General features: G+C 49.2%; 2 protein-coding genes and 1 long non-coding RNA gene across 4 annotated transcripts; all 3 read left to right on the top strand.

Moving 5' to 3' along the window:
- The first annotated feature begins 885 nt into the window (after positions 1-885).
- Positions 886-3,469, top strand: LOC129597440 (uncharacterized). The gene is made up of 2 exons (XM_055494980.1): positions 886-994; positions 1,077-3,469. The coding sequence occupies exon 2, from the start codon at positions 1,084-1,086 to the stop codon at positions 2,785-2,787; it is 1,704 nt and encodes a 567-aa protein (XP_055350955.1). The 5' UTR covers positions 886-994; positions 1,077-1,083; the 3' UTR covers positions 2,788-3,469.
- Positions 3,470-5,413: 1,944 nt separating this feature from the next.
- LOC129597441 (uncharacterized) lies at positions 5,414-10,168 on the top strand. Of its 2 annotated transcripts, XR_008691566.1 has the most exons (4): positions 5,414-7,055; positions 7,218-7,379; positions 7,501-9,142; positions 9,440-10,168. It is a non-coding gene; the product is annotated as an uncharacterized LOC129597441 (long non-coding RNA). The 2 variants fall into 2 exon arrangements; XR_008691565.1 differs by having other exon boundaries at positions 5,431-7,055; positions 7,501-10,168.
- Positions 10,169-13,658: 3,490 nt separating this feature from the next.
- LOC129597431 (uncharacterized) lies at positions 13,659-15,418 on the top strand. Its single transcript, XM_055494967.1, has 2 exons — positions 13,659-13,713; positions 14,223-15,418. Exons 1-2 carry the CDS (start codon positions 13,692-13,694, stop codon positions 15,269-15,271), a joined length of 1,071 nt encoding a protein of 356 aa, XP_055350942.1. The 5' UTR covers positions 13,659-13,691; the 3' UTR covers positions 15,272-15,418.
- The last annotated feature ends 917 nt before the right edge of the window (positions 15,419-16,335 follow it).

Here is a 16,335-nt window from a genome sequence, read left to right as displayed (position 1 = left end):
GCAGACATCGGGCCTCTGATATTTGTCGTACTGCTCAAGCGAAGAATCTCCGTCAAGCACCACAACTTCCTGGATCATCCGCTCCTACAGTAGTTTTGGAGACCATCGAAACCCGTATATTTGCAGCTCGGAAAAAGCACCCCATTCTTCGTCACATTCCAGCAGGAGCCAGGCGCGCCTGCGCAGAATCCTACACGGCTGCAGTCAATGACGTGTGCAGTAAGAATGACGAAGAGTCTTGGGCCAAATTGTTGCTGTTTCCACTAGACAACCTCCACGCTCCCCCTGCCAAAGCTGGACGAGGACCTTCCCTAGCTGCGTCGGTGAAGGCGAATTTGCGCGGCACATCTGCAGATTCTCCTCTCCCTAACACTGTCCGTAATAAGACCAGCAAGAAGAAGACTACTGATGAAACCTTACGCAAACTGGTGAATGCCAAACTGCAGGATGGTGACATCAGCGGTGCTGTTAAAGTTCTGACGTCTGAAGATACGGTTGCTGCGCTGACGGGAGACGTTATTAAGGCGTTACGTGATAAACATCCAGATCCACCAGCGGATCTGGATACAACGGTCTGTGACGTTCAACCTGTTGCTCACAATGTGTCTCCGAATGAGATTCTTGTCGCTGTTAAATCTTTTCCTGCAGGCTCATCAGCTGGACCTGATGGTCTTCGACCGCAGCATTTGAAGGAGATGGTGAGTGTGCCTGGAGAAACAGGGAGTCCTTACTGTCGGCCCTGTCCAAACTGGCCAACCTAGCTCTATCCGGAAAGATCCTGCGGCGGCTAAGAGAGTGTTCTTTGGTGGAATGTTGACGCCTCTATTAAAGAAAAACGGGGGTATTCGTCCCATAGCTTGCGGTTGCACATTGCGGCGGCTATTTGGAAAAGTTATCAGCCGACGCGTTCAAGATGAGATGGGAGAACTATTTCGTCCCGTGCAGCTCGGTTATGGTACTCGTGGAGGTGCAGAAGCGGCCGTACATGCTGCTCGTAAATTTGTACGGGATGACTGTTCTGAAGTACAGGTTGTGTTAAAACTTGACTTTGCTAACGCTTTTAACACGGTCCGCAGAGATGTGATGTTGAAGAAAGTGGCGGAAGTTCTTCCTCAATATTATGCGTTTATCTCCGCGGCATACAGCACTCCGTCGTCATTGTTTTGTGGAGACCAAATTATTGCCTCTGCCCATGGTATCCAGCAAGGGGATCCACTTGGCCCGTTACTGTTTTGTTTGATCTCGGCTAATTTGTCCAGAGAATTACAGTCCGAATTAAACATCTGGTTTTTGGATGACGGCACGTGCGGCGGGGATCCGGATACCGTTTTGGGAGATTTCATGACAATATTGGGAAAAGCACGCACACTCGGCTTGCAGTTGAATTTGTCGAAATGCGAGCTGCACGTTTTTGGTGGCACTGAATCCGAGCGGAAAGAAGTCATTGAAAGTTTTCACTCTATTTCACCTGAGATTCTGCTGGTTTCGTCGGAGCAGCTGGACCTCCTTGGTGCACCACTTACTGATTTGGCGATTGGGCGAGTGTTAGATGGAAAGATCGGTCAGATACGACGTCTGACTGATCTGCTCGGTGTGTTGCCAGCGCATCAGTCATTGTTCCTTTTGAAGAACAGCCTTTCGCTGCCGAGATTGTTGTTTACTCTTAGGTGCGCCCCGTGTTGGAAGTGTCCAGATAAACTGCGCCTGTTTGACGATACCGTGAGGAGAAAAGCGGAAGAAATTACGAATGTAGAAATGTCCGACACCGTGTGGCGACAAGCGATTTTACCTGATCGCCTTGGAGGAATCGGCCTTTGTAGGGCGGAGGATGTAGCGTTGCCTGCATATCTATCTTCGTGTTATGCTACGGATCCTCTGGTCTGTGAGATTGTCCCGGATACTGGTCAAAGCCCTAGAGAAAATGTGGTTAAGGTTTATCAGGAGAAACTTGGAGAAGACCCACCGCCTATGCCGAGCCGTCGTTTCCAGTCAGCGTGGACCGGTGTGATGTACGACAAAATGCGCCGTCTCTTAGTGGACAATGCCGACGTTATCGCTAAAGCTCGCTTGTTGGCCCTGTCTACAAAAGAGTCTTCTGCATGGTTGTCGGCGCTGCCTGTGTCCAGTTTAGGAAACCTTCTTGATGATGTCAGTTTACGAGTGGCTGTGGCTTTACGCTTAGGTGCTTTTATTTGTAATGAGCACATATGCCGTTGTGGCGAAATGGTTGACAGGTACGGTCATCATGGCCTTTGCTGTAAGAAAAGTGCAGGACGAATCCGGCGCCACAGCGCGCTCAACAACATAGTTCAGCGGGCGTGTGGATCTGCGAAAATATCCGCCATTTTGGAACCTCCCGGACTTGATAAGGAAACTGGAAAACGACCAGATGGCATGACCCTGTATCCTTGGAAATATGGAAAACCATTAGTATGGGATGTCACTGTAGCTGACACGCTAGCGGCAACATATATTGGCCAAACTTCTGACCGCCCTGGCGCTGCCGCGGAAGCCGCTGAGATTCGAAAACTGGGAAAATATGAGAAGTTGAGGGATCGATACATTGTACAGCCTTTTGCTTTCGAAACTATGGGATCCTGTGGACCAAGCACTAGTGGTTTTATCTCGGATCTGGCCAAACGTATTCGGGAGCAGACTGGAGAAAGCCGTGCGAAGCAGTTTTTGTTGCAGCGTTGCAGTTTAGAAATACAACGGGGCAACGCTGCCTGTGTTCTTGGTACAGTCGAGTGCAGTCGCAATCTCGATGAACTGTTTTTGCTTTTCTAGAGGTTTACAATGACTTGTATAGGTCCAAGCATTAGCCAGCCTGGATGACATAGAATTTAAGCACAATGTTTATACTTTCCTCACGAGCCACAGCCACAGACGGTTATTGTTTATCGGCTTTTATCAGTTGATGGAACTTATTGTCAGCTTTTATTCCGGCAGGTTTCTTAACGCTTACTGTTACTTTACATTGTGCGATGCTTCAAAGCAGCTTAGCATAATGTCAAAATCTGTAATCTACTGATGGTTTTTGTGGTTACTGGTGAATGACCTTTACTGGGAACTAAGCTCCGGTACGACGCTATCCAGTCGCATGGCCCATGTTGACTGTTCTAGGGCAATAAAATCACTCAACCAGGCCAACACTATAATAACATCATCGGGCAGGAGACACTCCAGATAGTACAAAATATTATCCAAGTTCAGATACAGTAATTTTCTTTTCCCTCAAGCACTATGCAGTCAAGTTTTGATACACAATAATTATGAAATATGACAGAAAACACGCCTTAAACGTATAATCATTTCTGTATCAGTCTTTAAATTCGCCGACAACGGTCCATAAGGCCATCTACGGAACATGGGGGACGTTCTTAAGTAGCAACTTCGAAGTCTCGTGTTTATTTGACATGGACTAGGCGAAGATGTTATTGTTTGAGTGACCTGAGAAATCGGTATCTGGCATTCTAGTCTCGACAACCGGAAGCCCAGCGACCAAAGTGTCTCTCCTCCTCTTCTCTCCACAGAATTATTCTCTCTGGTCCTGCAATGCACCTGCAGCAAAACCGTAGTTTTTGGATGAAGTGAACGAAAGAACCGAAAGGAAAGGTTACACTAGTCAGTTGAAATGAAGTTAACCGTTTAAATACACTTCGGATTGAGGCGGTTGCGATGAATGAGCGTATCCTTACGCATCGGCAATTACTTTCATACGCGTTAAGCAGTTTCTTTAATTCGGCATTAGCCAGTTTAAGTAATAATAGGTTTGCGCTAAAGAAACTAACCAAAATGATCGAACATTTAAACAGTAAATACTGTACAGGCTGCTAGCCCTCCTTAGGGGCGAACATCCGCTCACGCACCCCATTGTTAGGGGGCCAGCTTTCATGGGCCAACATCTTATCCGGTCCATGAGCCAAAGGACCAACACGCGCAAAGGGATGCTTACGGCCCATTTTAGCAGAATAAATAGGCGCACAGATCTGTCTGAACTCGTTTCCCGTTTTGATCCCTGAGATCCCGTTTAGCAGTTATCTGCTCCCGTTGTATTCCAGAGATCCCTTTTGGCAGTTATCCGATGCCTCGCTTAGCTGTGCTAGTGCAAACGTATATCCGCAAAACCGGTTCAAGTATCACCACATTTTGTCGTAGTTACATTATGTATATCGGCGCTAGGATACTACGACATAATTTCATTGCAGAATTTTTTCATTTAGCACAAACCAACTACGCGATTTTACGCGTTTTCCACCTATCGTGGGAAAATTGAAAAGTGACAGAAGCGGAGAGGGTAGAACGATCCACAAAGCAATAAGCACAGAAAGGCGCACTTTCGAAGCAGAATTGAAGAAAGGTCACAAACAAATTGATTAAAACATGCAGCACCGCATTCTATGCCAACATTATCTCAAACCACAGTAATATTTCGCTTCTGCTGGGTTTTGCTTTATCCTATGGATACGACGTAGTGGATAAATGCGGCTTCAGTGCTGGGCACGATGGAAGGGCTGGATAAACTAAACGAAATTTTTCTGTTATAGTCTGATGTGTTTCTTCTTATGTTTATGCATTGCGTTTTGATTTGACCACTAAAGTGCAGTCACGTAGTGGATAACGAAAGAAGTTCAAAAAACCAACCAGGCGAAGAAAAAATACTGCTATAGATTTCTTCAGGTAGGAACAGTGTTAAGAGTACCCGCTAAATTTTAATGGCGTTTTATAATACGGTGGCCAAGAAAACAGACTGAGTCACTAATAAGCTTGGGTTACCCTGCGGCAATTATGGCTTTCTTACGCAATTAATGCCGTCGCGGATGTGTTACTTAAAATTCCTTGCCCGTTACGTAATGGCAGACGGCCACATTAACTGCAGGAACGGCCGTGGCCGCTTTCCAAATCGCTCGACATTCATCTGTTAAGCTGCGCTACAGCAGCAGTAAGACCGTCAATCACAGTATGGTCATCTGAAAACTCGTTTTAAGAAAAATTAACGGTAAACAATACGAAACAGTGGCAAGTTTTTTTAACGTCTCAAGTTTTATTACACAATACCGGTTCAACGAAAACTGCGCCTGATCGGTGATTTACACAATTAACCGGTATGTACACAGGACACCAATTATAAATCACTCCAAAGGCATGCAGGCGTCCGTCATAGCGAAGGGTTCGTACGTGGTTAAGTACGTCAAAATGAACGTAGATTCTAAGCTGAAACAGGTTTAACATAATATTGCATAACATCACGGGAATGGGCGCGTGATCGTAGCAAAGATATGCGACAATCATGGAGCTGGGTCGTACGCGGATAAACACGTCAGTATGAATAATACGTATTTGTTAAAAAATTCTAAGCTGAAGCAGGTTGGACGTATTACATAACATCACGGTAATGGGCGCGTGATCGAGTCACAGAGCAAATTGCCTGGACGGCGAGCAGCTTGCAGGGACGGAAAACGGTGCTTGCGCGCGGGTATTTAAAGGGCCACCACCAGAGTGAATTCATAATTTCATACGGCAATAAAATCCTGTTAAATTGCGCATTCACCGAGGAGTAGCTCTATATTCTATCTACTCACGGCCGCACATCGTCTGGTTGTGTGCACCGCTTTTCTCCGCTCACTACGACGTCGCCTTCCCTTCCCGGCTACATCATGCGCGCCCTCCTGATCTTGTGCGTACTGCTGGTCGGCCTGACCGCCCTGGTCTCCGGCCGCTGCGGCACCGTTAACGGTGACGGGTGTGCCTGCTGCACCGACGACTACGACATGTGTGCCAGCAATCAGCCCTACGTCACGTGGTGCAACGGACGATACACCCGCTGTGGGTGCTACGTGGGCCGGAAAAAACGCAGCAGCTTCTTCTCCATGCTGGACGCTCAGTGAGACGGGCCGGACGCGCCAAAGGTCACAGGTTTGGGTGACAGGCAAGGCGAGCTGATGTCCGACTCGATACTGACATTGATTCAACGGCAACGTTTAGTTTATGCCGGCAATGCTATCAGTTTTAAAAGAAGCGTAGTTATCAAAGTACCTATGATTATACATAGTTCGCACTTCATGTAATTAGGCTGCGTAGTAACAGCAGAACGAGCACCTGTCGATAGTCCCATACTCATTTGGTTTACCACTGTTGTGTATGTAACTTGTGTCGAATTTAAATGGTGAATGAAAATGTTCCCGTAATGGTAAAGACAATTCTTCTTTAGTTCTACTACGATTAAAATAACCGGTGACCTTTTTGCCATATTCAAGATTCTGCGAAAGGCCTTCGTTCATATCTATTAGCTGCAAAGATGTCAGCAGCGTATTTATATAATCCCTGTACTGGCTGCCGCCAGCCGGGTGGAGAGTGACGTTGCGGCAGTGCATATGGCTAAATGGGCGCGAGGTACATAAGCTCCGTGTACAGCCGCAACGTCACATTCCTGCCGGCTGAGGGCAGCAAGTACTCTGTACAGGAAATTTTGTGGATTCGCTGGCTGACATCCCCGCGTATATTGACTAGTGTGTAGTGCGCTGGCATAATGTGGCGTTTTTACAGTAGAAGCATCGCGAAAATGTAAAGTGAATGAGGCTACAATTTCTTCCTCCTTGCATTATTAGCCAAAACCAGTGCAACATTAACCGTATTACTAAGCGTGTTAACGACGTACAATGCGCTCAGCTTATTATTCAATATTTAAAAGTTCCCTGTGGCGCCTGAACGCTCGTGAATCGCGATCGACTACAGAAGTGCAAACAGAACTGACATAGCAAACGACGTATACGGCATAAACAGTTTACTGGCGTTGAACGATAAAGCGTCAGAACGGGTTAAGATGGTGGCCATTCGGTAAACCAGCAGGCTTCCCGTCTTCTCGGAATCTCGTGTTGCGGCATATCGTCATGCATCGTTCGCAGTTGTCAGATCGTCGTAGTCGCGTACTTGTTTTTGACCTTGAGGCATTTCGCACGGTAATAGCTCGTGCATGGTTTGCTGATCCCGCGATTACTCAATGCGCAACACACTACAACTTGGCGGTAGCCGGTTGTGCTTTCCATGTGGTTCAGGTACGTCCCAGTGTCCCTGTAACATATGGTACGTTAAAAAAGCACCAGAACAATGATTTTGTGACCTCTTGCATTAATTGTACTGCTGTTTCCCGCACTGAAATATTCTGATATTGCTGGAGAACACTACATGCACATATAAGTTTTGTTTTTTCTTTGTAGTACTTGCTACGCTGGCAAGAGACGCTGCGTGGCATCGCAGTAAGCGGCTGCGGTTTGGCTGGTTCTGCTTGCCGTTCGGTTGGGCTGAGTGTTTTCCACTGTTGCTTTTTCCCTGGATGACTCACAAGTTCTACACCTCAGCTTCGGAATTGCCCAAAAGCAGTATGTTGCCTCCTTTTGGATGGCTGCCCTGATTGGCGCGGTTCTTTTATGTCATTTAAGTTTTAAGATTTCAATGCAATCAGTATATTTATTAATAATACCATAACTTCGTTATCGTCAGTTTCCAGGACAGTGGACACCTACAGTGTTTCGCTCTGCCCAGAGAGCGTCGAATAAGGGAAGTATCCGGCCTGCACCGCTTTACATAACTCCCATTCCCGGCACGCCATCCTGCCGTTCGCCGCGGATTTCCGTCTGTTCCGTACGTCCAATCCAGGATAGTCCTCACTGCCTGCGCTATCGTCCTCCTGCAGTACTCTCACCGGCTTGAGCAGGACCGACAGGCTCCCGGACGCCCGTGATGCAGTGCCACTGGCCATCAGCGGATACCTCAACGACACGTGCGGTCCGGTGGACAGTTCTGCAGCGCTGCTATAACCCTTACCGTCAGTTGCGGCCGGGAGCTTGGTCGGAAGAGATCCCGCAACCATGCCCGACGCCATCCAGACACGTGGTAACAGGTCGTTGCGGGAAGTTCTCCTGGGGCGGTCTCTGGTGGGGTGCAACTCTTCGGAAGGTGGGTCTTCCGGAAGGAGCATATCGCTGATCATAGTGTTACCAGGTAATCGGGTGGGGTCATCACCGTCGGCACGAATACCGTAAGACACCGGCTGAGATGTGGTCGGATCCGTTCTCTTATCCGAGGTAAGTAGTTCATCGGACGGCATCAAAGGGAGTAGGTCCTGTTGGGATTCAGAGACAGTGGGAAGAATCGGTGACGCCATGCTATTCAGCATAGACGCTCCTTCAGTTCCTGGAAGGGGCACGGGAAGGACTCCATCATCATCTGCGGCTGGTAACATACTACGGGGCCCCGAGAAAGTTTCTGGCCCACCGATGGAATTAACGCTGCGGGCAGGAATTGTCGGCGGAAGGAACAACCAATCCGTGTTTGCGTCAGCGTACCGGTCAGCGCCCTCATCGGTCACTGGCTTAGCTCCGTCCTCGGGAACCCCTGGTAAAGTAGGCCGACCGCCAATCAGCATGCTAAAAAACGGCATGATCTTGAAAATATTCACCGATCTCGGTAATTCTGTTGCCTGGAAAAACTTTCGTTGGACACCCGGGGATGTCAGGGGAACCGCTGCGGGGTTGATTCCACGGTACTTACGAGAGGATGGTACCGCGAAGACGCGTTCCTGGTCAGACGCCAACGAAAAGGAAATGCGGTCCGCTATCTGTCCCGGCAGGTCGGTGGGAATCCGTCCAAAAGTTACGTCCGGCGTGTCGTGGAACACCGCGGTGGAAATTCTTCCGGCATTCAGCTGAGCGAATTCGCTTCGATCAAGCTTGGGAGCCATGCCGCCGCCAACGAAAAAGCGGGGACTATCGAAGCTCTTCGGCTGGACTGGCACCAGTTTTTGAAGTAACCGTCCTGGAGGATTCGGATGCTTCTCCGTCAGGGGCTGCCCTGGTACTGCAGATGGTCCGCCCTGGAAAAGACCGCCTGGGCGCATTCCCATGTTAAGACTGTTGCCCCGCTGATTGGCTGAGATGTCTTCGGTATCACTAACCGGGATGGGGTTTGATGGGGCAAACACCGTCTCGGTGACCATCCTGGCTAGACCTTCGGCAGGAATTCCTCTTCATCCATCATTTCTCTGCCCAGCTGGTTGGGTTCTTCTGGAAAGACTAATGGGATAAGCTGGCTCTTCCTTACGACGGATGGGATTATTTCGGCGGCTGTGAAGAGCGCCTCTACGGTAGGTCGTGCAAGAGCCCCTTTACGGTTGCTCATTAAGTACGCTGAACGGCCGAAGCCGGTGTGGCGACTTCGTGGAATATTCAGCTTGCTGCCGCTGCTGTAAACCGGTGGCAATGGAAGAAATATTTGCGCAAGCACCTGCAACGTGTACAAGTGCGGATAACGTAGTAAGAGGTCAAGCAGCATTCATAGCATATTCACATCAGCGGCGCAAAAAAAATGCTAATACACTGGCTTTACTACATGGTCAAAATATATTCGAATAAATTCCTCGAGACGGACTTTGTGTACACAGGGATGTCAACTTACGTCTTCGGCGAATGTATCTACGTCGACGGTTCGATGTTCCACCGGATGAGACGGCAATCCAGTGGAATACGTAAAGGTCAGCGCCACAGCGATGCATGTAGGCGTCCACATTGCAGCAGTATTGTCGGATCGGAATATACTAATTATCGTCCCACCAGAAATCGTTATGTCGAGACTGCGGATGCTAGACGGCAAAGAATCTCTTGCCGCTTTATGTGGCCACGGCAAAACATTAATACTGCTTGCGTGTTTTGTGTGCCTGCAGGCGGAGACTACGTTGCAGTGCCACCTGGCGTTTGCTTGAGATGAACAGCCTGTTGGGTTCAATGCGCGGGATGTTAAGGGAGGTCGATGCCGTGTTGTGCTCATGCCACGGAGTCAGCATACATCACAGCGGTCTCGTACTCTGGCCATTCTGGAAGAAAGACGGCTTGCATGGAGGACTTGTGTGCCATCGGGACGCAGTTTATGATGCTCGATTTCGGCTATTTTTTTCGGCTATGATGCTCGTTTGCGGCTTATGATGCTATTTATAATACTTTAGAAATCTTGTATCAATAAATTACTGTCGCCGTGTTTATGTAATGGTTTGCAAATGTTTTCGGCTGAAATGATTTTTGAAAAAACCGCTAGAATGTTTTTCCCTGAAACTTACTTTGCATCCTTGGGAAGTCAGTATTTATGGTTATAGAAGCAAAGTTAGGGAAATATTACAAGAAAGAAGCATTTTCTCCTTTACAGCACGTACAGTATAATAGAATATTTAGAATTGAGCCCCAACTTGAGAAAATTAAACCGCAAACTCTCACCATTACACAAACAAAAAACCGCTTAATTAAATTCGGTGTGCCGCTAACAGTGCATCTTTGTTGGTAATTCGGAAGCAAGCGTCATGTTGCGGTATCTGAGAGCGAGCAGGTCGGCGTATGGGGGCAAGTGCGAAATCGGAGTCGGTGCAGGCGGACCTCACCACCACGAGTTTCCGACATCCCTTCTATGCCCGACTGCCTTTTCTCTTTAATTGATAAGAATACAGTTACAGTCAATGCCACCTTGTAGGGTGGGTGGGAGGTAAACAACAACGAATAACGCAAGAGAGCTCAAATGACAAATCTGGAATGATTCAGGCAGTTGAGAGTTAAAGAGAAACTATCAGACGTTACGGAACTATATAGCGCCCGTGTGCAAACAGGCAGAGCGGAAGCAAAAATAGGTCATGCAGACGGCAGCGACGTCTGGAAGAGCTGGGCGGCCAAACAGCGGCCACCTGGAATTTAACATCAATTAGCGCGCAAATTGTCCTTTAAAAAAACATCAGTTTATAACTTTATAAATAAAAACAGATCATACACGGAAAATACTGATAACATTAGTGTACTGACTTACTGGTGTTTGGCAGGTTTTAAGCAGCAATATTAATTATCGCATGCGGCTCTCACGCTGTTTTCACGGTTGCATTTTCACTGGTGAAAGCCAAAATTCGACATTAAGTGCTATTAATTTTGTTTACAGTGCTAAAGCTCTGTATTTTTCGGCATGTAATTTTATTGGGTTATTCACATTGACAGTGGTTAAACTTAAAACCACGCAGCAGTAATCATCATTTCAACACATAGTACACTTCATCCCGTCTCTTGCCAGTGCAAAACGTTTCCGGAACACACGCAGCATTACCTCGCATTAACAGCTAATTAACAACGTTAATTCAAGTTAATGTTACGTCGACGGCGCTTCCCTTCTTCTGCACGCCGCATCGGCCGAGCCGGACCACCATTCGTGCGGTTTGATGTGGACGGAAGCCGGCCGCTTTGTGTGTTGTCTCTGTTTAGCCGCTTTCCGCGCACTGTTCACACTGCACGCTCGCTTGCCATCACGAGTTTTCATTTTGCTCGCTCACTGGTTAGCCTCTCGAGTTCTCATTTCGCACTTGTTCACCTCTCGATCTGCACGTCGAGAATTTTGTTTTATCTGGTGGACAAATCTGGTGTTCCAATTCTGATAGCGTTTTAGTTACAACGCTAAATTCGCTACGAAATTCAAGTATCGTGTATCGTGCCATTCTTACTGCACAATGACTGGAAGGGGAAGAGGCAGGAGGACAGGTCGTGCTCGCGGTGGCTCTGGAGGACCCCAGACACGTTCGGCGGCTCAACAGAAAACCGGCAGTGCGAAGCGACCAGCGGACAATACCAACAACCCCCCAGCGGGTAAGCGGGTTGCGTCTACGGTCGTCATCCCTCCGGGATCCTCTCTCAGCTCCCCATCCCAGATTGACACGCTGACGGCTGATGTGGCGGTACTGAAGCAGCAGATCAGTCAGCTGGTATCACTCCAGGGATCCACAAGCGGCTCGGCATTACACGTCGGCGGGCCTCAAGCGCATCGCTCTCTGTCGCCGGCATCGAATCGGGTCACTACAGTGCAAGGTAAGGACACAGACAGCGTTATTCTTGATGGTCCTGCGCCAGCGCACCGACCCATTTCCGAGCGATTAGGGCCTGCGGTCGCCAACATCCCTGCAAGATACAAGGACCTCCCAGCGGTTTCGCCGAAACTACGGGAGCAGCTCCTTGACAGGGAGCAGTTTGTCGACTTTGTTGACCTGTTGCCACAGAATCGAGCGCCCTCTAAGCGACCGAACCCTGGAACGCGGATGGTCGTTGACGAAGCAACGGGCGAATACACCTTTACGTCAGCCATGAAGAAAGAACAAATTACCAGTCTGGCTTCGTGGACCCGCGCATTTACTGTATTCATGGCCTACAGGACCTTCGAAGCGCCGGAGTTCACAATTCCCATGCTGAAATATCTAGACTTGATATGCCTTCTTGCCGATCCCGCTCGCGGGCACAAACTGGAGCATGTCTTAGAGTACGACGCGCAGTTCCGAAATTACGCAACCAGTGATCCGGACAATACGGAGATTTGGACTCGCAGACATGATGAAGCCTACCAGGAGTCAATTGCAAATCCCCGGATCACAACGTCTACCGTCACTCACACCGGCGTTAATAAGCACAAATTCGCGAAGTGCAACCGATGCCGTGAAATGGGCCATATCGCCATGAACTGCCCGGATCGGGATCAGCTTTTTCGGAACAGTTCCGCCGCAGACGGAGATATGTGCAGGAAATTTAACCGTGGAGCGTGCTCAACACCTTGTAGCGGGAACCGGAAACATGTCTGCAGCTCTTGTGGGTCAACCGCGCACGGCGATCACGTCCACCGTCAAGGAACCTCAGGGGGCAGCAGCCGCCCCAGGCAGGACAACGCCTCTTAAAGCAGAAGCGTTTGTGCGTCATCTGGCCGCTCATCCGGATGCTTCGTTGGTGGCTTATTTACTCGAATGTTTAACCGTGGGCGCGGACTTGAAATACACTGGGCCTCATCGTTCTCGTTTCACTCCTAACAGTCCATCCATCGTCATTCATCATGTCACCGTTCAGTCTGTTGTTGACAGAGAAGTGCAGTTGGGACACACGAAAGGGCCATTTACAAAGCGGCCGTTTCAGCAGTTCACAGTCAACGCGTTAAGCATGCGGGTCAAGAAAAGCGGTGGACACAGAATGATCATGGACCTGTCCCGTCCAGCAATCGATTCTGTGAATCTGCACATTCCAAAGGATGATCCTCCACTTCAGTTTTGCTCCGTCGACGATGCTGTCAAGCTAATCCTCCAGCTCCCAGCTGAGGCTGTCATGGTGAAACTGGACATTGAAGCAGCGTTCCGGCTGATACCGGTAAAAGAGTCGCAACATTGTCTCCTAGGATACAAAGTCGGGAAGAAGTACTATTACGACGTTGTGTTACCATTTGGCTGCCGATCTGCACCTGGAATTTTCTGCAAGTTTTCAGACGCAATTCTATGGATCTTTAAGTGCGAAACCGGACACAGTGCAATACTGGTCTACGTCGACGATTTCCTAATCATTGCAGCAAGTTACCGCGAGTGCTCCTTATTGCTACAGAAATTTACAGATATTTGCAGCGATCTCGGCGTGCCGCTTGCGATGAACAAATTGGATGGTCCATCAACTGCCATTACCTTTCTCGGAATCCACATAGACTCCGTTACCCGAACGCTTTCCTTACCAGCAGCGAAGCTGAGCGAGATTGTGGGTTTGCTGGACAACTGGAAAACGAAATCTGAGTGCACCTTGCACGATCTGCAAAGTCTCATCGGAACCCTCCAGTTTGCATGCAGATGCGTACCGGCTGGCCGTCTGTTTCTGCGCCGTATGATACTGCTTATCAGCAAAGGTAAGAGCAGCGGCAGCCGCCCGCTGACGCGTATTAAGCTGGATACCGGCTTTCATCTTGATCCTAAATGGTGGGCAACATTCTTACCGCAGTGGAATGGTACAAGCAAGTTCCTCCAGCCCGACTGGTCAGGACCTGAAGTTACTGAACTGTACACAGATGCTTCCGCAACGCATGGTATCGGTGGCTACCTTGCTGGCGAATGGTTTCAGTCTCGGTGGCCCGTCTGGGTCACCGAAAGGAAACCATGCATCGAGTACTTGGAAATGGCTGCTGTCGTTATCGCGTTGACCATCTGGGCACCCAAGCTGCAGCGCATGCGGGTCTTACTGCACTGCGACAACCTGGGGGCCTCCCAAGCGTGGGAGAAGCTGGGTTCTGGCAACGCCGCAGTCCTGGACTTAATGCGTCGCATGCTAGCAGTGTCCGCGGTTAACAATTTTACCGTCAAGATAGTGCATATAAGCGGCATCGACAACCATATCGCTGATTCGTTATCACGTTTTCAGACGACCCGGTTCAGGAGACTGGCACCACACGCCAAAGCCTCCCCGGAAGCCATACCGGACATTTGGGAAGATCTCCAGCGCACATACGATGTCCCGACAGATTAGATGTCACTGTTGCGCGGCTGCAATATCACCATCTTGCCAGTACGACACGAACGACATATAATGCCGGCTGGGCACGGTTTAAAGAATTTTGCATCAACGACCACACCTCTCCTCTCCCGACGACGGAAAACAGCGTGCTGCGTTTCATAGCGCATCTGTTTCTTCAAAACATTTCTCCGGCCACGATCAAAGTGTACGTCGCCAGCATAGCCAAAGTTCACGCCGAAGCTAGCCTTCCAAGTCCTACTGCAAGCGCATCAGTCCTAAGAGCAGTAGACGGCTGCAGAAGGATATGCCCCAAGGCGGTCGACGGCCGCCTGCCAATTACTTTGGACATCATGCGAAGACTGAAAGACAACATTAGAAGTTCCGCTCTGTCAGCGTATTCGAAACTCCTAATCTGGAGCACCTTCACGACCGCGTTCTTTGCTGCTCTGCGAGTGAGCGAGTTCACGTCGCAATCGACCCGTCATTACGACGACAGAAGAACGCTGTCGACCAGCGACGTCACCATTGGCAGTGAGTCAGTGGTCATCAGCGTTCGGCGATCCAAAACCGATCAATTCGGACACGGGTACAAGATCACGCTGGTATCCACTAGCAGGTCAGTCTGCCCTGTCACAGCAATCCAGAATTATGCAGCCGTCAGAATTCCCACGCAGCAGTCCCACCCATTTTTCCTGCAACAGGACGGACAGTTTGTCACGCGAACACAAGTTGACCGGTGGCTTCAGATCTTCCTCAACGGCACACCCGGAAGGGAACGCTATAGCACTCATAGCTTCCGTATCGGGGCGGCTTCCACCGCAGCATCAAATGGAGCTCCGGACTCCGCTATTCAAACCATTGGCCGCTGGAAGTCCTCCTGCTTCACAAGATACGTCCGCACGGCAGTTCCGACACCCGGCCTTGACGCCTACGGAACGAACAGTGGTTTGGGGTAGTTTGGGGTTGCCTGTGCGGCTGGAGCGACCAGAGGTGGCCAACGCATTCGCGTTCACGCACCTTGCTCGCGCTTCCGGTCAACAGCATCTCCAGTTCCCCCCACTTGGCGTTGTGTGGTCGCATAGGAGACGTAGAACATTAACAGCTAATTAACAACGTTAATTCAAGTTAATGTTACGTCGACGGCGCTTCCCTTCTTCTGCACGCCGCATCGGCCGAGCCGGACCACCATTCGTGCGGTTTGATGTGGACGGAAGCCGGCCGCTTTGTGTGTTGTCTCTGTTTAGCCGCTTTCCGCGCACTGTTCACACTGCACGCTCGCTTGCCATCACGAGTTTTCATTTTGCTCGCTCACTGGTTAGCCTCTCGAGTTCTCATTTCGCACTTGTTCACCTCTCGATCTGCACGTCGAGAATTTTGTTTTCCCGCCCGCCGCGCACCTGTTTTGTTTTTGTTTCGTTATTTTGCTCCTACCGAATCAAAATAAAGGGGTTGCCTGTGCGGCTGGAGCGACCAGAGGTGGCCAACGCATTCGCGTTCACGCACCTTGCTCGCGCTTCCGGTCAACAGCATCTCCAGTTCCCCCCACTTGGCGTTGTGTGGTCGCATAGGAGACGTAGAACATTAAAGCAACACTGATTCTCTGCTTCAGAAACTGAGTGGACCGTTTCTCCTGTGTCCTCTCAAAAAGCATCTTACCGAGTGTAGACATCTTACATTTCGATGTTGGGCATGTGTAACCTGTATACGAATGAATAATCACAGTAATATTATATGGACATTACGATTTTGAGCACAGTATAAACACTGAGTTTATTGGCAATAGCCGCCCAAATGGAAATAATTGCAAGCGCTGGTACACTACTTAATAGTTAAAAATTAAACAATAAAAAAACAACCAAAATCCTTATCCTCTCTCGGATTAAAAGGCAATTACTCAAAACAGCCGTACCATTTCCTTTCACAACAGCTAAACTAAAACGCTGCTTGAGAAAAGCAGTAGAACGCGCTTCGCCCGTTATGTCCCGAATCTTTCGGCCCATGAAATGCAGCATTTCACTGA

Source organism: Paramacrobiotus metropolitanus, unplaced genomic scaffold (genome assembly GCF_019649055.1).
Source record: "Paramacrobiotus metropolitanus isolate TYO unplaced genomic scaffold, Prichtersi_v1.0 Parri_scaffold0000104, whole genome shotgun sequence".
Classification (NCBI taxonomy): Eukaryota; Metazoa; Tardigrada; class Eutardigrada; order Parachela; family Macrobiotidae; genus Paramacrobiotus; species Paramacrobiotus metropolitanus.
The sequence above is the reverse complement of the archived record's forward strand: the minus strand, read 5'-3'. Positions and strand labels throughout refer to the sequence as shown.